Consider the following 23,402-nt stretch of genomic DNA (forward strand, 5'->3'; position numbering starts at 1 on the left):
GAGTTTTAAGTTCATTTTATGGCTGTACCCTTATTTCTGATTTGACTCAATTCTTGTATGTGTTTTGCATTAGTAATATCTAGTTGGTATATTTATTTTGTAAGAAGGTGAATGTACATAATGCTTCGTGTATAAAATCACATTATGTCCAAGTGCAAGAGTACATATTAATCCAATTACCTTTTGTGAGATTTGTGAAGAAAACAGAAGGATACTAAGAAATAACATTATATTCTTGCTTCTCAAGAAAATAGAGATTTGATGAGCAAGAGCAAGTCTCTTACTCTACTTGTCCCAACAAGTAAAGAAAAAATGTTTGCTTATGTAGAGTTATTCAGCTTCCAAGCTATGCATGCAAATCTACTTGAGAAAAAAGATCACACAATGCTAAACATGTCTTATACTTTAGCACATAAAAGATTAAAGCACTATGTTTCTGACCTCAGAGGCATTCTTCATCAGAATGATGAGGTATGCAGGTGAAGGTGACAGATAAAACAAAATGCATGAATTCTTAAATTAGTAACTAATAGAATTTCTGGTTCATTTATCTCAAAAATTTGCAATATCTAGCTTACTAAATATGGAAACTATAAACTGCTCATATATAATAACAAAGACATCTTATTGTTCAGGAAACAATGCTGGAAACTTAAATAGGACAAAAATAGGTAAAAACAAATGCATTTTACATATAAGCAAGTCTTTATTAAAGAATATTTCTTCCTTTCTGCTGAAGATTCCTTTTTATTTTTTCTCAAGTATTAAAATAGCTCATTTGCTTTTGCCTTTAAACAAATTAAGAGTGTGTTTTAAAAAGCATGGTTTCTATGGTTTTACATTCAGTTCAGTTCAGTCGCTCAGTCATGTCCGACTCTGCAACCCCATGGACTGCAGCACACCAGGCTTCCCTGTCCATCACCAACTCCCAGAGCTTACTCAAACTCATGTCCATCAAGTCGATGAGGCCATCCAGCCATCTCATCCTCTGTCATCCCCTTTTCCTCCCGCCTTCAATTTTTCCCAGCATCAGGTTCTTTTCCAATGAGTCAGTTATATGCTTCAGGTGGCCAAAGTATTGGAGTTTCAGCTTCAGCATCAGTCCTGCCAGTGAATATTCGGGACTGATTTCCTTTAGGATGGATTGATTGGATCTCCTTGAGGTCCAAGGGACTCTCAAGAGTCTTCTCCAACACTACAGTTCAAAAGCATCAATTCTTCGGTGCTCAGCTTTCTTTATAGTCCAACTCTCACACCCATGGTTTTACATTAGGTAAGAGCAAATGAAATTACTACAAATTGTCCTGCACAAAGGAGATAAGTACCCAAATGATGCCAGTATGAATTTCTTGGTCTTTTGAAGGAACATATGGAAAGTTGAGAAAACCAAATTATCTTTGCTTATCAGTACTGTTTAAAGAAGAGATTATATTTTTTAAGTTCATGTAAGTGCTCATAGTTGTTGTTCAACTGCTACATCATATCCAACTCCTTACAACCCCATAGACTGTAGGTCGCCAGGCTTCTCTGTCCATGGGGTTCTCCTGGCAAGAATACTGGAGTGGGTTCCCATTTCTTTCTCCAGGGGTAGTGCTCACGGTATGTATATTTAAATAAGAGTAGATCAATGCACCTTTGTGTAGGTAAACAATTTTAATTAAATTGTAGGACATTTAGTCTTACAGGGGCAGGGATTTTATTTGTTTGGAGCAGTGATGGGGCCTTGGCTGCACCCCTGCTCCAAAGGGTGTGTCAGCAGTGTTGAACATTTAACATTCTTTCTGACATTCTACTAGTTTTACAGTGGAAGGCAGTGAAATTTGATGTTTTGAATGAGGCAGGGTAGAGATGGAGTATAGGTTGGGAGGTGGTATAAAATAAAGAAAGTGAACCTACAATTTGACTTCATGATTACTGATTTTTATTTTTACCGTTTCCTCAGCTGTTTTAGACATAAGTTGCTGATAAATCAATAACATGGAAATCCTCACTTTATACAATAAATGCTTGTCTTTTAAAAATTATTTTGATTTTTGTTAGTGAATTCCACCACATACCTATAACAGTTCCTGACAATTAAGGTGTATAGTCAATAGCTGTTGACCCACATGGAAATAATCATAGCTAATCTATCACCTTTGATATCATTTGCTGTATGCTAAGCACTGTAGTAACTATCTTCCATATACTAATTGATTGAATTTTGACAGAAATGTGATGAAGTAGGTTTTGTTATCTTCTTTCGACATGAGAAATGGTTACAGGAATAACTGGCCTGAGACCGCATTTCTCCCTGTAAGTTGGAAAGATATTTCTGACTGTAGAGTGACCCACCAAACCGTGCTGCCTCTCTGAAAGTAAAGTTCTAAGATATGAGAGGTGGCTGTTTATTTACATGTTCCTTTAGGAGAACCTGAGAGATTGATCTGAGAAGGAAGATCAAATTGGGGAGCATTTAGGTGATTCTGCAGAGGAGTGGGTGGAACTTGAGGAACAAGAAGCGATGTTGTTTTGAATAATTACTTTCCTCACTCAGGTCATAGAAGGTCTTGCAGGAAAGCCTCCTGCACTAGATTGAGTGAAAGATGTAGTTGTCATGATTACCGAGTGGGCTGAAGTGACAGAATAAATGACCTCACTGGAGCAGTGCCGCTCTCCAGGAGCCTGATGCACAGAAAACCAGGGGGAATTTTAGGGTAATTTGAACAATATTTGCAGAGGTGGCAGCACAACACTCTTTCTTCACAGCAGGCAGCAGTAGTGGGGGGTCTTTTTTAGGGCTCTGTTCTTATCACCTAAAACTTACAAAGCTTAACTGACTGCCAGGATAATTAACCCCCCTGTATACTGGAGCTTCTTTTAGACCCACTTCCGATACATTAAGGAAAAGAAAGAAAATAATCATTTTCAGGTTGAGCAGCCTGGCCCTTGGACGCTGATACACGGCAAATTGCAGCCCAATAGGAAATGAAACCATATTCCTGAAGAACAATTTTGCAAGAAACCTATTATTTTTCCCCTTATTTTTGAGTGTATAAAATTGTAATATACTTTTTAGATTTTATTATTTACAATGCCTCAAAATGTTGGTGGGGTTGATATTAGAACTGTGGTACATTGGCACCGAAAGAGATCCATTGCAACTAAACCAACCCTCTCATTTTATATTAATCATAACTACCATACAAACCTAGGATGTATAAGGTTTGAATGGAATCATAAGCAAACTGTTCTGTACTTTCAGATTGCCTACTGATCATAATGCTTGCTCAAGCCTTCCATCTAGGGTAACTAATTCAAACCCTTTTCACTTAAATGAAAATGCTCAAGGAGCTTTGTGGATCTCAAACACATGGCATGATTTTCACTGAATAGTTGCAAGAAATAAACAACCTCTATATCAATGAAAGGCTTATAGTGCTTTGGCTTGTCAACATGGGTCCACATCCATCATAAGAAAAAAAATAACTTGACATTTGGTATTTTTAACAATAAAACCAAGCCATATAACATGGAGACCATTACTCCTGAAAGATACTGAAGTCTTCTAAAGTATTACTGCATTAGTCCAGATTACATACCAGCTGTGAAATTTATGGTCCATCCTTAATATGAAATATTATTCATCATTTAAAAGGAATGAATGAAATATATACATTAGCTCTCCATGTGATAAGAGGTATTTTTAAAATGTGATTTCATACAACCATTTGAATATGATGCTATGAACAGGAAGAAAAAAATGGAAGAATATATACCAGGTAGTTAAAATAAATGGCCTGGTTGAGAGTGTAAGTGGGGATGGGAGGATAGGAATAAATGTGCAGAGAAAGGGCAGCAAAGAGAAGAGAAAAGAAGAAAAATACTTCACCTTAAAACATATCAAATAAACACTTCTAATTGCATATGTATATAGAAAATACATGTTTAAAAATCATGCCACACTCCTCCAGACCCAAAAGAACATATTTGTAAACAGGGATATTATCCTTGCACTATATGAGTCTACAGCTATGAAAGAGTGGAATATGCTCTAGACTGAGAGGCAGAAACTTGGGTATGAATCCAATCACTTTGACTTCCTATTTGAGAGCATCTGAACAAGTTCCTCAGAGTTTCCATGGGGAAGCAGAAGGAGCCATAACTTTCAGTTTAAACGCTAAATTTGCAATTTCCTAGCTGTGTGACTGAGAGCTTTTCACACTGAAAAATGATGACAAAATTGCATATGTTACTGTAAGAATTAAACGAGATGTGCAATTTAACAAATTGAAATCAAATTTCAAGAAAAAGTCCTTTCTTCTCCTTTCTACGCCATTTCTGAGTTAATTCTCTTTTATCTGTAGTCTAAAACTTGAAGTTTTAAAGTTTGAACACAGTGATGTCTTAACAACCCCTATTAAGTGCTATGTTATTCTGTACACCTTGCAAGTGCTATAGTTGTAGTGACTGGGGAAATTAATAAGAACTAAATTAATTAATCTGAGAGACTTCATAATAGGGGCCTTGAATGATGGGTAGAGTTTGCATGGGTGAAGACCTTCTAGGCAGCAGAAAAATCTGAACAACAGGTACTCTTTTTGGATCAACACTGAATCAATAATGCATGCACTCCTCAAAGATTTCATGCCGGAAAAATTAGAGAATAATCTTGATACATAGAAAAAGCTCATGTTTTATATCATTAAAGATGGAGTAATAACTTTAAGTATATGGAAAATTAAGAAGTACAGGGTTAATGTTTAATTTGGGGGGCATTGAATTAAAAAGGACTGAAAAAATGATGCCATCATCAAATGAGTATATATAGTTGGTTGGTTATGCCTAGCATGAAGATTGTAGAGTATTTGCTTATAGACTTTCTCATAGATTTTTTTTGTTATGCTGTGTGTAAATGCATTTTTCCTGATCACAGTGTAAGCAATCAACAGATTTTTTTAATAAGGGGATTATAGTGTCTCTGGTATTGGAGAAGGAAATGGCAACCCACTCCAGTGTTCTTGCCTGGAGAACCCCAGGGACAGCAGAGCCTGGTGGGCTGCCATCTATGCGGTCGCACAGAATCAGACACGACTGATGCGACTTAGCAGCAGCAGCAGTGTCTCTGGTTAATAGTAAGGTTTTACTCAGTCAGGGATTTTATCTTATACTTCTTTGGTGTCCATTCATCTCATTGTTTGAAGCGCATCTTAAAGTACTAATTTCTTTGATTGAATCCCCTGAAATACTATAAACATTCTATCTCCATTTGCTCATGAAGAGTTTGCAAATTAATATTTATTAATGAATTTGTGATATGTTTTAGAGGTTGAAGAGATTGAAATCTCAAATCCTAGTATTTATTCCTCTCACCATCAAGTGAAAAAGTGGTGTGTGTGTGTGTGTGTGTGTGTGTGTGTGTCTTTAGCCGCTCAGTTGTGTCTGACTCTTTGCAACCCTTTGGACTGTAGCCTGCCAGGCTTGTCATTTCCTCCTCAGGAGATCTTCTAGACCCAGGGATCAAACCTGCACTGGGATCCCTGGGTGGATCCCATGCAGATTCTTTACCCACTGAGCCATCAGGGAGCCCAAATAATTAATACAGGAGAAATAATTGCCAAATGGAAAATGAAGCATTACTTAGTTGTTTGGCAAGCTTCTTACAAATTCCCAAAGATCTTCCCTGGAAAAACAGTTGAAGCTACACTGTGAACTTAGGCTATATCGATAGCCTAATTCCTCTTCACCAATTTGAGATTGCTGGACCATTGTTTTTCACCTAATGACATTTAGAGATAGGCGTGGAGGGCTTTACCTGAGAAAGCTGACCATCCAATGGGCTTCCAAAATAGGATAGCTAAAGCAAACCAGCCAAAGCCAGACAGTTTGGAGGGCCCAGACTCTCTTGTCCCATCAACCACGTGGTCACAAAACAGAAGAAAGCTGTACCATTGCTTCATGAAGCAAAAAAGAGAAGGTGCCTTAAAGGAAGAACAAAACTTGGTATAATAAATATCTTGAGCTTGGACTAAATAACTGCAATACAGTGAGACAGATGTTAAAATAGGTAAGTGGTGGATGAGTGATCGACACAGGTGGAAGTGATAAATTCCTTGTGTGAACCCAGAAAGGCCTCATAGAGAAAGACACATGAGAGGTAAGCAGATGTTTGTCAGAATAATGATGATAACAAGGAGGAAGCTCCAGAAATTTGGGATTTGGTAAACTATAGAAAGTCTTGGGAAAACTGAAGAAACTCATAGGGCAAATGTGAGAACCAGGGAGGCAGTGTGTCTTTATCTCACAGACTTTGAGTGCTTTTAAAGTTTTTTCATGTTAATTAAGCATGTGGTGTGTGGGAATCTGGAGGCATGGGGGATGTCCACGAGATGGGACAGTGTCGCTCTGGGATAAGGGTGAGGCCTCTGACAGCGGGTCACCCTGGGTCCTGCTGAGGCTGAGCTACTGGGCCTCAGGGGACAGGGCTTCACTGCAAGTCCAAAGTGTGTTGCCAGCAGTTGTGTGTACTATTGTATGTCCTTTGTATGTCCTTTTGAATTCAACATCTTAACACATTCCTGTCATTGTAATGTTCAAGTTTGTATTTTTAAAAACTGAGCACAGTGAAAAACTTTTTTGAATCATTTTTATTTTGGATTATAAAATCAGGGGGCAAATGCTAGGAGGCATTTAATGCAATGAACATACATGTATACATGTGCACACACCCATTTAACAACAAAAAAGAGAGATCCTTTAGTTCAGTTCAGTTCAATTCAGTCGCTCAGTCCTGTCCTACTCTTTGAGACCTCATGAATCACAGCACGCCAGGCCTCCCTGTCCATCACCAACTCCCGGAGTTCACTCAAACTCACGTCCATCGAGTCAGTGATGCCATCCAGCCATCTCATCCTCTGTCATCCCCTTCTCCTCCTGGCCCCAATCCCTCCCAGCATCAGAGTCTTTTCCAATGAGTCAACTCTTTGCATAAGGTGGCCAAAGTACTGGAGTTTCAGCTTTAGCATCATTCCTTCTAAAGAACACCCAGGGCTGATCTCCTTTAGAATGGACTGGTTGGATCTCCTTGCAGTCCAAGGAGAGATCCTTACTTATCTAATAAAAAGGTAAGCAAGCAGATATGAAATCTCATGCTAAAGGACAGAAGCTTCATCCAGTGATGTCTATGACAGGGTTATGAAAACAAGATACAGAATTTAAGGTTTTTCTAATGATATAAATACTTGCTTAGCTCTACAGATGTCATCACATACATATTTCCATAATATTAGCTCCCTATAGTTGCTTTGAAAAAATTATGAAAATTATCAACAAACTTGGTGGCTTAAAATAATATACATTTATTATTTTCTTTTTATTTGATTCACAAGCAGCACATTTATTCCTAGGATATAAACAAAAATAAACCCAATGTAGACCTTCACTTTTGTTTTCCTGTTTCATAGCCTCTCTGAATTATATCTGCTCTTCATTGATGATAAATCAAGCACTTGTGACAATGGATGTTATTGAGTGGCATTTATTATTTTACAGTTCTGGAGATTAGAAGTTGGAACTGAGTTTCTCCAGGCTAAAATGAAGGTTCACCAGAGCTGCCTTCCTTCTAGAAGATCTAGGGGAGAGTCCTTGTTCTTGCCTTTTTCAGTTTATATGCTGCCTGCCTGCATATTGTGGCTCCTGGACTGTTTCCATTTCCCAAGCCAGCAATGTGCGGCTGAGGACGTCTCATGTTGCATTGCTTCTGCCTCTCTCTATCTTTCGTTTATAAGGAACCTTGTAATTACATGGGGCCCACTTGGATAATCCAGGATAATTTCCTCATGCCAAGATTAGCTGATAGCTATTAGCTGGTTAATTCTTCTCTCCATGTAACCTAACATATTCATGTATTCTAAAGATTAGGATGGGAGCATTTTGGGAGGGCCATTATTCTGTCCACGACACATAATTTGTATACACTGATTGAACTGATTACTTTTTCAGTATCCTATTCCAATAGCACTGTCCTATAGCGATAATTATAATGATAACAACAGGTTATAGGCTAACCATATAAGAGATCAAAAGATCAAATAAAAAGTTATTATCACAGATCTTCTAAAAATGTTTAAGACATTGGCAGGTAGCTTATCTTTCTTGAGAAATGACTCAGCCAAGCAGTAGAAGGATTCATTTAGATAACATTTTATTTGTTAGAGCAAGATTTGACAGACTTCATTTTAACAGCTGGAGAAATTAAGTTAAAATCTCAACATTTGGTGTATTGGCATACTTTTACAGGTAAGTGCAGACCAATTACATATATTTTGAAATAAAATCCCTGCTTCTATATTTTAATTTGAAGATTGGAAGGTAGAAGACTTACATTTTAGGAGATATATTTTACTAGTGGAAAACTGTCAGAAAATATATTCTTTGTGGAAGTTTATACAGTCAGTTCTCAATGATCTCTTTGTTATAAATAACATTTTTAATGTGTACTTTTCTGAACAGAAAAAAATAGCAATTCACTTTATGAATACTTTCATATTTACAGTGCCCTTTTAAAAATAGTAAGTTAAAAGGGAATATTGCAATGTGAACCATAATATTTCTAAAATAAAAAAAATAAAGAACTCAAATATATGAGTCTAATGAGATACAGTATTTTTCACTGCACTGAAAGGTTATGGAATAGAGTACTTCAGGTTTATATACATGATTTTTACATTTACAGGCATGAACAATATTATATTCTGACACATTTATGTACTACTGAATAAGCATTTGAAGTCACAATCTGTGAAATAAGTATAGAAAGAGCATATACTTCATTCTAATATTAACATAAAAACAGAACAGAAATGTTTAGTTTTTCCTTTTGTGAAGTTTTGTGTTTTCTATTGGAATAGAAAATTGATGTAACAGGTACAAGTTGTTTCAGTAAAACTTGAAGTTCAGAACAACTCATGGAATTGTAAGATGTGCTTATTCAATTCTCATCTAGTTTACAAAACACCAAGTCTGCTCAAAATACATCTCATTGTTATAACATTCACTCTCTTTTTACTGTTTCATATTCTACCCCTTCATTCTCTTATGTTTTACTTTCTGTAAGAGCTCATTACCAAGGTGATAGAGGACTAGTTTCAAAGGCAACACGAGTCACAATAATATCAAGCCAGTGGGTTTCCTTCAGGACAGTCATACGTTTTTTTTGTGTTAGAAAGAAAATCTTTCCTTGGGTGCAGTGATATCATTCGGAAAAACTAATTACTTTCCAAATATCTGCAATACTATTTTTGACACAGCTAAGTAAGTCATGTAGAAAAGCTTACTATAGCTATATGGTACATAAATTTATTTTGTATTATCTACAGTTCCTACACAGTAAACAGAAAAATGGATTTAAAATATTTGATTATCTTGTAATTAATAATTGGACAATTTGTTTGAATCATATTTATACATTGGCCATCCACAGCTAGGCATTTTTATTTCTGCATAACAATAACCATCTATAGTTCTGTTTACCTCAAACATCCGAAACAACAAGGGACATTTTTGAATAATCTATAATATTCTTCTTGGATCTAAAAAAGAGAAAAAAATAAAGTAAGAAATGTGAAACATAATTGCAACAATCACATCAATTTATTTTCAAATCACATTAAACTTATATTTGGTTTATAAATTATTGTTGCTTTCTGATTATATGTCAGAACACACTCAAGTGAGTGTAAGCTGTATTATTTATATTCCTACTAGCAAGTTTTTAAAAGCACATTTTGCTACAAACAACAGGTGTTCTGATTATTTCAATGCTAAGATGTACTGCATTTAGGCAATAAAGGCACAAGTCATAAATTTATGAAAATGAGAATTTTTATCAATTTGTTCACTGATGCTACATATCTATACTAGAAGGTTGACAAGAGTAACAAATCATTTACCTTTCTAGATAAGATACACAAGAATAAGAAGATGAACATCCCCTGGAAAGCATTGCTGACGGTGAAGAGATAAGCTGTCACCACCGATGCATGCACAACATGGAGAACGCCAAAGATCCAGGTGGTGCCAAGGAGGAAGAGGAGGGCAAGAGCTCCTCGGGCACAAGACCTAGAAGAAATTTGCAATGCTCCAGCTGAGAAAGCTGTGAAGACTTAACACATCCTCAAATCCCTTAAATTTTGTAGGCAGTTGGAATAACCCAGAAATCTTTGGTAAAGACCAACAAGAATTTTGAAACTGATAAACTGTGCCATAGTTACATGGGACAGGCTAGGGTATACTAGTGCACTGTGGCTGAGACATGTGTCCAAATTCAAGGCAGCATTATTAAAATCTGGTAGTTTTGAGAAATTTCCTTAATCTTAAAATATGCTCATCTGGTGTACTATAGTGTGTATGCTTTGATTTCAAAATCAATGTTGCAGGAACTCCTGGAGCTAAGACATATAGCTGTTAGGAAGTAGTCTCCCTAAGAAACCTTGAAAAATATACCATGTGGATTTAGGTCAGCACATAGGCAGGACATCAAAGGAAGCTTCTGCTTTCCTTTTAGGCTCAGTAGAGAAGAACATGTAAGATATAAAACAACAATTTGGGGGGGAGGGGTTTCCAATACAGTTACTTCAAAGTAAATTCATGTTAGAATGCTGATTTCTTGAAAAACAAAACAAAACAAAACAAAACACAGGAACATACTCTCTTACATATTTTCAACTTACTGCCTCTGAGTTTTGGTAAAACATTCAATCCAGCTCACTGAGGATACTGCCTTGAAAATTAGGCAACTGATGCTTATTTTCTCATTCATTCTTAGTGCAATCATTCTTTACTGCAGAAGATATTTTTGCAGTGTACCACAGAAAATAAGTCATTTTCAACTTTACTAAAACCAGCAACTTACATGTTACTATGAATGGTGAGGAGTAAAATAAAGTAATCAAACATTTGCTAAATTCTAACTATAAATCTTGTGCAAGATATTGAAACTACAGAAGTGTTCCCAAGCGACCCAAATGTCAGTTGTTTCTAATGTTCCCTACAGTACACTGCAGTTTTTCCTGAACAAACCACTTTCAAGATCTCAATAAATCAGTTTTAAAGGGCAGGAGGTGAGGAAAACTCATGGCAGCATGCAAACTAGGAATCACAAGAAAGAAACACAGCTACTAAGCTCTGAGAACTGCTTTGAGAAGATCTTAAGGCTGGCTTTTATCTTAAAATGTAGTCATTATCTTTTTCTTTTTTTTTTTTTCCCAAAAGGGAGTATGTTCAAAAAAGATTACTTACCATTTGATCTGTGGTGATTACAGGCTTATTAAATATATTAAGTGCTATTTAGCAGTAACTATTTTAAATATGATGGGAGAAAATGTGAAAAAATAATTTAAAAACTGACTTCCAAAAATTATTTGCACTTTAAGTTACTAAAGCTTTGAATTGCTAAAGAAAATACAATTGAAGAAATGCTTACCTTATGTTCTCATAGCAACTAACTTCTGGTTTCAACCCCGCAGTGTGACGAAAAACTTTGTATATGATAACTCCAAATGCCAAGAGATTAACCTGAGAAAATAATTTCAAGAGATAATTTTCATAACAAACTAGATACATATAAATAAAATAAACACGTGTCAAAGATATAAAATAAATAAAAACCAGCAAACCATGGCATTTTTATGTATATTAAGAAGTACAAATCCTCTGATAGACGTATGCAAACAAAGATGTGTTGATCTTTACAATACCACTGAAAATTGTCAGTACAAATCATAGTAGTACAATTCACCAGATTGTATTAAGCACCTGTTCAAGAATTTCTTCAGATGTTGCAATCATGTCTACAGATTGATGAATATCATCTTCTGCCAATAATATAGTTAATATACATATTAAGATAAATTTTGGCTTGAAAAACTTAATGAATGTTTGAGAAATCAAATTTTTGTTCATTAAATTGTGTGCTATTTCTTTGAAAAGTTTTAGTGATAATTCTGTCAATCCTTTGAAAATTTTAACTGGAAAAGAGAATTTGAAAGGAAATTAGAAAAAACACTCTCAAGTTCTATCACTATAAAAAGTTTGAATAAACTTTGTTTTGTATGGTTCCTTTAGCTATCTCTTTTAATATTATGCTGAGATTTAATTTTCCTAAATTTAACCTCATAAACTTTCAAAATGAATGTTTCAATGAAATATGTTTGTTTGAAGACATATACATTTTACTGATAAATATTTATATTCTATTATCTATATTCCCGAGTATTGGTTATACAGAATGCAGAGAATTTTTACCCCTTCTAAAATGACTTTATTATGAAAAATTTCCATTTCTTTTTTTTCCTTTTCCTGTATTCTTGGTGATTTGTAAGCCATATTTACAGTGTCAGGATTAATTGAGGGATATATTTTATTTTCATTTATTTTTAAATATAAATTTATTTATATTGGATGCTTGAGGGATATATTTTAAATGTATATTTTTTTAAACAAAAGCATACTAATAATGTGAAATATTAAAATTATAAAAATAATTTGTAGATTAATCTTCTATTGAATATACTTTATTAACCCAAACAGATTTTTCAAAAGCATTTTATAACAGCAGTAGCAAAGTGAAGTATTCTAATTTTTTGGCTAATTGTTATACTAGTATTTCAGAAACATAGAAAAATTATGTTTTTTCTTCCATATTCTAAAAATTTTACATAGCTTTTGAAAATCATAGGGGTTTCCTCGAAGGCTCAGTGGTAAAGAATCCACCTGCAATGCAGGAGCCACAGGAAGATCTCCTGGAGGAGGAAATGGCAACCCACTCCAGCATTCTTGTCTGGAAAATCTCATGGACAGAGGAGGTGGCAGGGTACAGTCCAAAGGGTCAGAAAGAGTAGGACAAAACTGAGCAATTGAGCACAAACACAGCACTGAAAATGGTATTTATTAGTTACTGATTCAAAAGCAATATAAAATAATAGATCAGATAATTTCATATTGTCATGTCTCCATGGAGAGGTTCTTGAGAGAAACTCTTAAGAGGAATATGGATCTAGTCCCTTCTCCTGCTTCCAAATATTTATTGCTTCCAATTATATGATTAATAAATTCTTATTAAGTAAGGAGCCCATGCAAATAAAAGAATTCAGCAATTGTAGAGGAGAGATAAAATATATTTAAATTGATTCAGTTGACAAGTTTCATGCTCTGTTACATGCTCAAACAATTACATTGAATGACAATTTAATATTAATTTCACAAATAGTCTTTGCTACTTACGAAAGAGAGATGTTTAGTATTTTCTAGATTTCTATAGCTACAGCTTCTTTAAATAAATTTGGGAACAGTTGTATTTAATTTTATACATTTTTTAAAATAAGGAAAAGTATTAAAATTTGGTTAGTATAAATAATATACTCAAAACATTATTAGTTTGAAATCTTCAGAGAATTTTATGAGGTGTTTATATTGAACTTATCTCAACAAAAGAAGAGTTGTAAGATAAAATAACATTAAATTTTAAAGTGATTTTTCACCAATGAAAGTTAGTGGTTAACATTTATAATCTTTATTAGAGTTTCTTAAAATTCTAATTTTGATAAAACACATTTGGAAAGCAGTTGCTCTTATGGTTTCTCACAAATGCATATGCATTTTGGATATGCTTTTACATCATATGCTAAAATAATGAAGAATAAAATGGAACATTCTCTATGGGTGATCTAGTTATGGAAAGTACATGTTTTCTACATAAAAGGGAAAATGTTTACACATAAAATAGGTGCTACTATAGAAACAGGAGACTGATTCTTAGTCCATAAACATATTTTCCCAGTTGTAAGATAAAACAGGTTAAAGCATTTTTATCAAAAAAGTGTTATGGTTTTATGCAATGAAAACAATCAGAAATACATTGTATTATTCACATTTGATGACAATACCAGTTGCTCAGTGGTAAAAAATCTGCCTGCCAATATAGGAGAAACCGGAGATGTAGCTTCAATCCCTGAGTTGGAAAGACTCCTTGCAGGAGGAAATGACAACCCACTCCAGTGTTCTGGCCTGGGAAATCCCATGGACAGAGGATCCTGGTGGGCTACAGTCCATGGGGTCTCAAAAGAGTAGGACATAACTTATCGACTACTCAACAATGAAAGTATATGGAGCATTTTATTTGCATGTATTTAAAACATCTTATAAAAGGTCCACTGAAACTCCAGTACTTTGGCCACCTTATGCAAAGAGTTGACTCATTGGAAAATACTCTTGATGCTGGGAGGGATTGGGGGGAGGAGGAGAAGGGGATGACAGAGGATGAGATGGCTGGATGGCATCGCTGACTCGATGGACGTTGAGTTTGAGTGAACTCCGGGAGTTGGTGATGGACAGGGAGGCCTGGCGTGCTGCAATTCATGGGGTCGCAAAGAGTCAGACATGACTGAGCGACTGAACTGAACTGAAGTGTCTGGTATAGTGGTGAGGGCTGGGTACATTTAGCATTTAAACCAGGACTTGATCAGAAATGAGGGAGAAAGGCATTTCATGATAGAAAATGGCATTTTAAAAAAGCCATGAGACCTAAAAGAGTCAAGAATGTGGTATGTCTTTAAGGAAAACAACGGGAAGAGGAGCAGGAGGCAAGACAGAAAGAGATAAAGAGTACTTAGATTTTATCTTGAAGGCAAAGGTTTTTTATTCTTTCACTCAAGAATCACTTATGCACTATAGTCCCTTTCCAAAAGAAACTTGCAGTGTAATAGGGGAGATGGCCAGTCAACAGGCGTGTACAATTCTATTCAGGAAGGGCCATGCAGTTGTTTGCAGAGTAGAGAAGGACAGGGATGACACTCTAATGCATGATTTCTAGGCCAGTCTTGAGTGGCCAAAAGAGTACAACACAGAGAAAATAAGTGGTTTGTCTGGATCTCAGTCACTGGACCTATCTACGTATACTTACTTGCTCAGACTCAGTGGATTCAAATAAGATCCTTAGGCTCTGACTTTTTCACTTGGAAATCCAATGGACATGATGAATTAAAATGTCAAAAATTAAACTACTATTCTCCTAAAGAATCCATTTTTGCTGTAAACTTTACCAACTTATATCTCGTTTTTTAGCAGTAATCAAGTTTATTCATCAACAAATCTTTCATCTTTACCTTCAAAACATATTTGGAATATGACCACCGCATAACGTCTTTACATTTCCCTCTGGAAGAGGACACCGTCATCCCTCTCCTGGGCTAAAGCTTCCTAATTGGTCTCTCTGCTTGCGTCCTTGCCTTCCTACAGTCTTTTCTCGTTACAGAAGAAAGATTGACCTTTTAATAAAATGTACGTCAGATCATTTCTTTAGTCTGACCCCTCCCATAGGTTGCTATTAGAGTTAAACCTGAAAATCTCCCAACAAGGTCTGAAATGATATATTTCTTCCTTCAAATTCTACTTCTCTCTGCTTTGATCAGTTCACTCCACTCACATTGGGTTCTCTGTTCTTCCTCCAGCACACAAAGCATGCCTTCAGGTCACTGTCCTTGCAGGACCCTTAGATATCCCCTTGGCTCATTACCTCACCACCTCTGTTTAACACTACTCACCTACCTACAGACTCCCAGGGTAGCTTTGTGAAAAACTGAAGCCCAAATGATAAAATCAAATCTGAGTTCAACTGCATGGAAATGCAGAGCATGATGGTATTTTTTACTGGTTTGGACAGTGCCAATTCTGTATGCTGACATGTTCTTCCCTGGCTTTCATCAGTAGGAAAGTGACAAAAACTTTCCTTAACTAAACTATAGTCACGTTTCTATGAGCCCTCTTCTCATTCAGGCCTTGACCCTGGGCCTCAGTGCCATTTTTGCAGTGTCTAGTTTTAGCAGGAATTCTGTCGAGTCAGCTTACAGAGGATTTCCCCCTCCCCCCTTGATATGTGATCACTTTCAACGTTTAATCAAATTTTTCATCTCCCATCATTGATATCTGATCACCCTGGACTGCCATTCAGCAAGAAAGCTCTTAAAATAAGTTTAGCAAGAATTCTCCCTACATTTGATGTCTTAGTAATTTTCCATCCACAACCCCCACACATAACCTGTTCTCAGGCTATAAATCCCTGGTTGTTCTTATAGTATTCAGAGTTGTTCTTAATCCCTTCTATATTGATAGTTTTGACACCTATCACAATAGTCCTGAATGAAGTCTTACTTACCATTTTAACAAGTGTCAGAATATCTTTTTCCTTGACAAAACTCAAAGCCAAATCCAAGGTCATATTATAATTTTCAGCAAATTTGGGATAACTGGAAAAACCTACATTTATTCCTTTTACACTGCCTTATTCTCTTTTTATTCATAAATACATAAGCTACTTTAAATTCTTTTTCTAATAGAGTTAAGAATTAGTATCACCTAAAGGCACATGCAATGGCAACCAACTCCAGTGCTCTTGCCTGGAAAATTCCATGGGCAGAGGAGCCTGGTAGGCTGCAGTCCATGGGGTCGTTAAGAGTCAGACACGACTGAGCGACTTCACTTTCACTTTTCACTTCCATGCATTGAAGAAGGAAGTGGCAACCCACTCCAGTGTTCTTGCCTGGAGAATCCCAGGGACGGGGGAGCCTGGTGGGCTGCCATCTATGGGATCACACAGAGTCGGACACGATGACTTAGCAGCAGCAGAGACACAGGAGTTCATTTACTAAGAGGTGGAAATTAAGTTGAAACTCTATGCATGTTTACATGGTCCTGAAAGTATCTTCTGGGAGGGAATATTTTGTTAAATAAGCATGAACCGTGTGAGATGTGATAAAAACAATACTCAGAACAAGATTATATAGAATTAAAAAAAAACATTTCTAATAACAAGAAATAGTTGGCAATTATTCCAGAAGTAATTATTTTGAAAATTTATAGAGAAACATCTATATTTTAGATTAAATAATTGGAAAGATACTATTAACACTGTCAATAATAACAAACTTGAATGCTTCAGTAAAGCTTTAAAATATAATGTATTGTTCTTAGTCGCTCAGTTGTGTCTGACTCTTTGTGACCACATGGATTGTAGCCTTCCAGGCTCCTCTGTCCATGGGGATTCTCCAGAAAAGGATACTGGAGTGGGTTGCCATGCCCTCCTTCAGGGGATCTTCTCAACTCAGGCATGGAACCCAGGTCTCCTGCATTGCAGGCAGATTCTTTACCATCTGAGCCACCAGGCAAGTCTTTAAAAATATAATGGAAACAATTACTGTTAACCTTAATTAGGAAAATAGACCCTTTAAAATGATTCACACTTTTGCTCATTACTGTTTACCTATGTGTGCCGATTTTAAGAGCTGTTGTTCCTTTATTATTTATCTCTAATGCTAGCATCACAAAAGCAAAGGGGCTAATTAATGACTTGCAAATTAACAGTCATTCATTATCATTTCTGTCTCAATTTTTAAAACATAGTTTTAACTTATCAACCAGGAGTCCACAATACTTTTCTAGGAATAAACAAAACAAGGACACTACATGGTAAATATAAGAACTGTGAAATTCACTGCTATACTTTAGAATACAGAGTGCAGAAAAGAATAAAAATAGCTGTGGAAAAAAATCTTTCAAAATAATTTCCTTTGCTTCATCTTAAGTGATATTTATCTATACAGATATCTGTTTCTTCAGCTTATTGATACATGCAATTAATTTAAAGTTTGGCACACATACTCTGATGTTTGACAGAAAGCATTAAATTTTTTTAAGTGGGTTAGGTTTTTTTTTTTTTTTAACTAGAAATTTAAATAGATGCATTGGTGAGAGAGCAGCTGCTAATTCTTAAAGATTAAGGCTAACAGGGTACATTCAACCCAAGAGCTTCAAACTCAGACTTCAAAATGAAGCATTCCAATCAGTCATTTTTTTCTCTTTCTTAGTCTTTTTCTCAATAATTGATGAAGCCATCTATATGCTGATGTCAGATCTCACCAGAAAAAATGAGAAAATTTCTCTTACAGCACTTTTAGTCCTATGCTTTAATTTTTCACATATATCAAATGTGATCTGGTTCATTTAAGAATGTGTCATGATCACAACCATAATATCCCTTCAGATAGTTTTATTACCTTTAAATTAACTGGACTAGAACAAAACTGCTTCTGCTATGGACGAAAGGTGCTTTTTACTGGCTTACCAAGAGGCTATAAAAAAAGAAGACCCATTCTCAATCCTTAGACCACTGCAGAGATGGCTAAGTAGTTCTTAATTTAAGCTTTAAAATGAAAAGATAATATATTAATACAAAAAATCTATTAGCTAGATTGGAATTAAGTGCTGAGAGTTTGATCTTCTGATTTTCTTTAAAAAAAAAAATTTTGGAATTGCTCTTTTACATGTCTTGCAGGGGGATGGGTTAGTTGCTAATTCATGTCCGACTCTTGCGACCCCATGGACTGTAGCCTGTCAGGCTCCTCTGTCCATGGGATTCTCTAGGCAAGAATACTGGAGTGGGTTGCCATTTCCTTCTACAGGGTATCTTCCTGATTCAGGAATCAAATCCAGGTCTCTGGAATTGCAGGCAGATTCTTTACCGACTGAGCTACGAGGAAGCTCATGCCTTAATTACATGCCTTAGTTACAGGATATTCACATAGTACTGGGTTATGTGATAAGTGGAATAATATGCCCCTCCAAAAAAATGTCTACACCCTAACATCTGGAACCCTGAGTACAGCAAAAGGGATTTTACAGATAGAATTAAGGTTATAGACTTTAGGATAAGAAAGTTATCCTGGATCAAAAAGGGCTCAATGTCAACATGTGAGCCCTTAACCAAAAAGGAAGGCAAAAGAGAGCCAGCAGAGAGATGCTGCAGAAGGCAGGAGAGATGGGGCAGAAGTGAAGGTCAGAAAGCAGAGAAGACCAAGTGGGCCATGAGGCAGGAAATGTGGGAGCCTCCACAAATGGAGTCTGCTGCTGCTGCTGTTGCTTCAATCGTGTCCGACTCTGTGCGCCCCATAAACGGAAGCCCACCAGGCTCCCCCGTCCCTGGATTCTCCAGGCAAGAACACTGGAGTGGGTTGCCATTTCCTTCTCCAATGCATGCAGTGAAAAGTGAAAGTGAAGTCGCTCAGTCTTGTCTGACTCTTTGTGACCCCATGGACTGCAGCCTACCAGGCTCCTCTGCCCATGGAATTTTCCAGGCAAGAGCACTGGAGTGGGTTGCCACTGCCTTCTCTGAAATGAAGTCTGACATCTGTCCAAAAGTCAGCAAAGAAATCAAATTGCATGAAGCTGAATTTGGCCAACAATCTGAATAAGCACAGAAATAAATTCTCCCCTAAAGTTTCCATGATGGCTTTTGTGTTGTTTTTAGCCCAGTGAGTCTCTGAGCAGAGGAGTCAATTGAGCCTCTCTGTTTGCAGACCTCTGACCTCCCCTACTGTGAACTCACAGATTCGTGGCCAAGAAGTTTGTAATAATTTGTTATTATAGCATCAGTAAAACACCCTGTGTTAGTTTACTATCACTGATTACCTTGATATAGATATTAAATCCCACATAGTTACAGTATTTATTTTTAAAATAAAAATTTTAAATCCAGCTTAAAACCAATGCTAATGTATCAATAACTCATATTTATTATTGATGTTCTAGATATTTTGTGGGTAGTCAATTATATGAAAACATTTATTATTTGTGAAATCTGTCTCTGTGTTTCCTAAAGTAAAAAGATCAAGCCAAGTTATAACTTGTAAATTACTTCCTTTTCAGCAAATCATAAATGGTCAATACTTTCAAGTACTTGTCAAATTTTCTTCATCATAACATTGATACCTACCTTTATAGGTCTTTCTCATAGTGTGGCCAGATTAGTAAATAAAAATATAGGATGCCAGTTAAATTTGAATTTCAGAAAAATGACAATGTAATTTTTTAGTGTAAGTGTATTCCATACAACATTGAGAATATACTTAAAAAATAATTTGTTGTTTATCTGAAAGTCAAAGCACATGAGCATTCTGTGGTTTGTATGACAATTCTCATTTCATAGCTTCCAAATTATTCTCTCATCTGATCTTTTTTTATAATCTGAGGACACTGACTTCATAGTAGAAAACCCCAAGGACATTATCCTTTCAATGAAGGCTGATCTATAATTGTTTGAAAAGAGATCTCAAAGGAGGAGGGGGTGAATTTTCAGATATTGCAACCACTGTGGAACCTGAACATGTGTGAATGTACTGAGACTGATAAAATACCCTGATAAAATTACATTGTCATTTTTCTGAAATTCGAATTTAACTGGAATCCTATTTTTATTTACTAATCTGGCAACACTATGAGAAAGACCTGAAGGCATATAGCGGCTGAAAGCACATTTAAAATGTTTGAGCCCAGTAAAGAATACACGCAGGCTTGGCAGAACTCCCTCTGGAAATCCCAAGATCTGCGTGATGAAGCTGTGCCAGGAAGCAATTGATTGGGTTCAGATCAGTTCAGTTCAGTCGCTCAGTCGTATCCGACTCTTTGCAACCCCATGAATTGCAGCACGCACTAGTTAAACACCTTTTGCTAATAAAGTAATAGTCGTAAGACAAGCTGAACCCTGAGAACTTTAGTGCAGTGCAGCAATGAATGCACCTGAACACACCCCTCCTCAAGCAACAAAATACAAAGAAACTATGTGGGACTAAAATTAAGTGTGGCCGATTCTGGACAAAAGATACAGAGAGACCAATAAACTCAACTATCACTTTTGAAGAACCTGGAGCAAAAGCAGGGCTCAGGAGCAAAAGCAGGGTACTGCACATGCCCCCTGCACACAACACCACCTAAGTGGTGGGCAAGCCACCTAAGCCATCCTTGTGGCCTGACCCCAGAACACATCCCTACCCTCACCCCATATATGGAACAAGTTCATCCTCTCAGGGAGCAAGCGGGCAAGGACACCTGTTGCTTGTTCTCGCCACCCCCCCAACCCCCCGCTGCAGCAGGGTCTCCAATAAAGCTTTGTTTGAATTTCTTGTCTGGTCTGTGATCAATTTCTACTGATTAAGGAGGCCAAGAACCCTGGTCAGTAATAGAAATGAATTTTTCAAAGTTTAGATGATAAATTGCATTAGTATAAACTTGGAGGAAACACAGAATTTGTGATGCCAATGAGTTTGTTGATCTTTTATTAGAACTGTGGAGTGGACTAACTTCCCCTACATTAGCTTCATGACACTGCTAGGAGACATTTCTTTCCCAGCATCACAAGCCTCATCTTTTTAAAATATTCCCTAGGCTCAGTATTGAGCAGCTTTGGGAATATCTAGAATATCCTCTCCTGAGGCTAACGCCTGGCACGTGAGAGAGCAAACTATGGAGAAATGGGAGTGCAGTTTATAACTATAGGAAAAGAATATTCAGCAATCTGAAATATACTGAAACATCTGCAAGAATCTGAAAATACAGTATATTTAAGTAGGTTTTAAATATCCAAAGAGGAGAGTATCCCTCACAGATTATTCTGGGATATTAACAGTGTATTAATGGACATGAACTTGAGCAAACTCCAGGAGATAGCAGAGGACAGGGAAGCCAGTCAGCCTGCTGAAGTTCATAGGGTCGCAAAGAGTCGGACATGACTTAGCAACTGAACAACATTAACAATATCCCTGATACTTGACAATCTCTTAAGATATACACTTTAAAACACAGCAATACTCTCCCAACAGGCCTTTACTTCTTGGGTATACAACTGGATGAATTGTTCTACCATTTTTCATATACTCAATATCCAAAACAGAGACTCAGATCGTTAAAAAAAATTATACTAATATTTATTGAGTGTTTTCTATGTGCCAGACACACTATTCTCAGCCTTCTTTATTTATTCATTTATTTAACCCTGATATGAACTTTATAGGATAAGTATTTATTCTTCTTAATATTATCATTACAGAGAGTCCCTCATTTTTGATTTAGGATTTCTTGACTTTACAGTGGTGGGAAAGTGATATGCATTCAGTAGAAACTGTATTTCAAATTTTGAATTTTGATTTTTCCCAGTCTTGTTATATGTGGTATGGTACTCTCTTGATGCTGGGTGGGGGGCAGCGAGCCTCAGCTCCCAGTCAGCCCCACGGTCGCCAGGGTAAACAACCAGGACACTGACAAATATCTGTACCCATACAACCACTCAGTTTTTCTCTTTCAGTATTCAAGAAATTACATGAGATATTCAATACTTTCTTACACAACAGGCTTTGTGTTAAAAGATTTGCTCAACTTTAGGCTAACATAATAATTCTGAGCATGTTTAAGGTAGGCTAGGCTTAGCTATGATGTTCTTAAAGTTAGCATTTCTACATGTATCTAATACATGGGGTTTATTTTTTTATTTTTTTTAAATTTTTACTTTATTTTACTTTACAATACTGTATTGGTTTTGCCATACATTGACGTGAATCCACCACGGGTGTACATGCATTTAGTCGAGCCATAACCCCACTGTAAGTTGAGTAAGATCTGTATCATTACATGTATTTCACATTTATGGCAACAGAAGCATAGGGAAGTTAAATACCTGGTTCAAAGTGAAACAATGTAACAGAGTCAAGATTCATATCTAGTAGACAAATTCTACAGTTAATGCTCCTAAGAACTCTGCAAAACTACCAAACTATAGATGGAGGATAAAGAGAAGTTAAACTGACATCTAAAAGTTCAAGAATTTAACTGTTCAGATGTTTATTTATTTTTGGCTGCTAACAGTAACTTTATTCTAGAAATGGTTAAAAGTAGAAAACATTAATGAGTAGCGATTTGGTTAGCTATTTGACATTGGTATTCATTGAGCTTAGTCAGTCACCAGTGACACTGAAAACGATGTAGTGTTTTACGGCAATGAACCCCTAAAGGAGACACATGCGTTCTTGATCTCTGCGGTCAAGTTTTTCCTGTGCTGCTGAACAATAGAGCGCTATATCCTTTAGAGTTCAAGTGTGGTTACTGGGTTCATGTCAGTGGTCTTATGTGGAATATAAAAATAATTTATTACTACACAGGAAGAACACATTAGAGTTCTTACTGATATTTTTCCAAGGAAAAATTGAAGTTTACTACTTAAAATATAGAGGACACTGGTGCCATCACTTTTCTGCATCACTTATTCACACGTCAAATGAAAGCCGTTTGGAAAAAAAATTAAAAAAAAACCATATATATATATATATATATATATATATATATATATATACACACACAAGCCATTTGGAGAGACAAGGGACTGTTACTAAAGATAGAGAAGTCCTCCCCTCCTCCCCCAACCCTTTGTTATCTTTGAGCCTCTTGCAGGGTACACTATGTGAGCCTGCCAGGTGGCTTTCCAGATCATATCACATAGTTTAATAAAGTAGCCCTGCCAAGTGGCTCCATGGTAAAGAATCTAACTG

The 23,402-nt window shown here is 36.3% G+C and overlaps 1 protein-coding gene across 1 annotated transcript in view; it reads right to left on the reverse strand.

Annotated features, from left to right (window-relative positions):
* Nucleotides 1–6,608: 6,608 nt before the first annotated feature.
* The window catches only part of ADGRL4 (adhesion G protein-coupled receptor L4), a 144,167-nt gene continuing 127,373 nt past the window's right edge, over nucleotides 6,609–23,402 (reverse strand). The window contains exons 13-15 of the mRNA XM_069595650.1: nucleotides 11,462–11,553; nucleotides 9,930–10,098; nucleotides 6,609–9,569 (exon numbers count right to left, since the gene is read on the reverse strand). Coding sequence (XP_069451751.1) covers nucleotides 9,507–9,569; nucleotides 9,930–10,098; nucleotides 11,462–11,553 — 324 coding nt within the window. The 3' untranslated portion in view covers nucleotides 6,609–9,506. The remainder of the gene's footprint in view (nucleotides 9,570–9,929; nucleotides 10,099–11,461; nucleotides 11,554–23,402) is intronic.

This window comes from Ovis canadensis, chromosome 1 (assembly GCF_042477335.2).
Source record: "Ovis canadensis isolate MfBH-ARS-UI-01 breed Bighorn chromosome 1, ARS-UI_OviCan_v2, whole genome shotgun sequence".
NCBI lineage: Eukaryota > Metazoa > Chordata > Mammalia > Artiodactyla > Bovidae > Ovis > Ovis canadensis.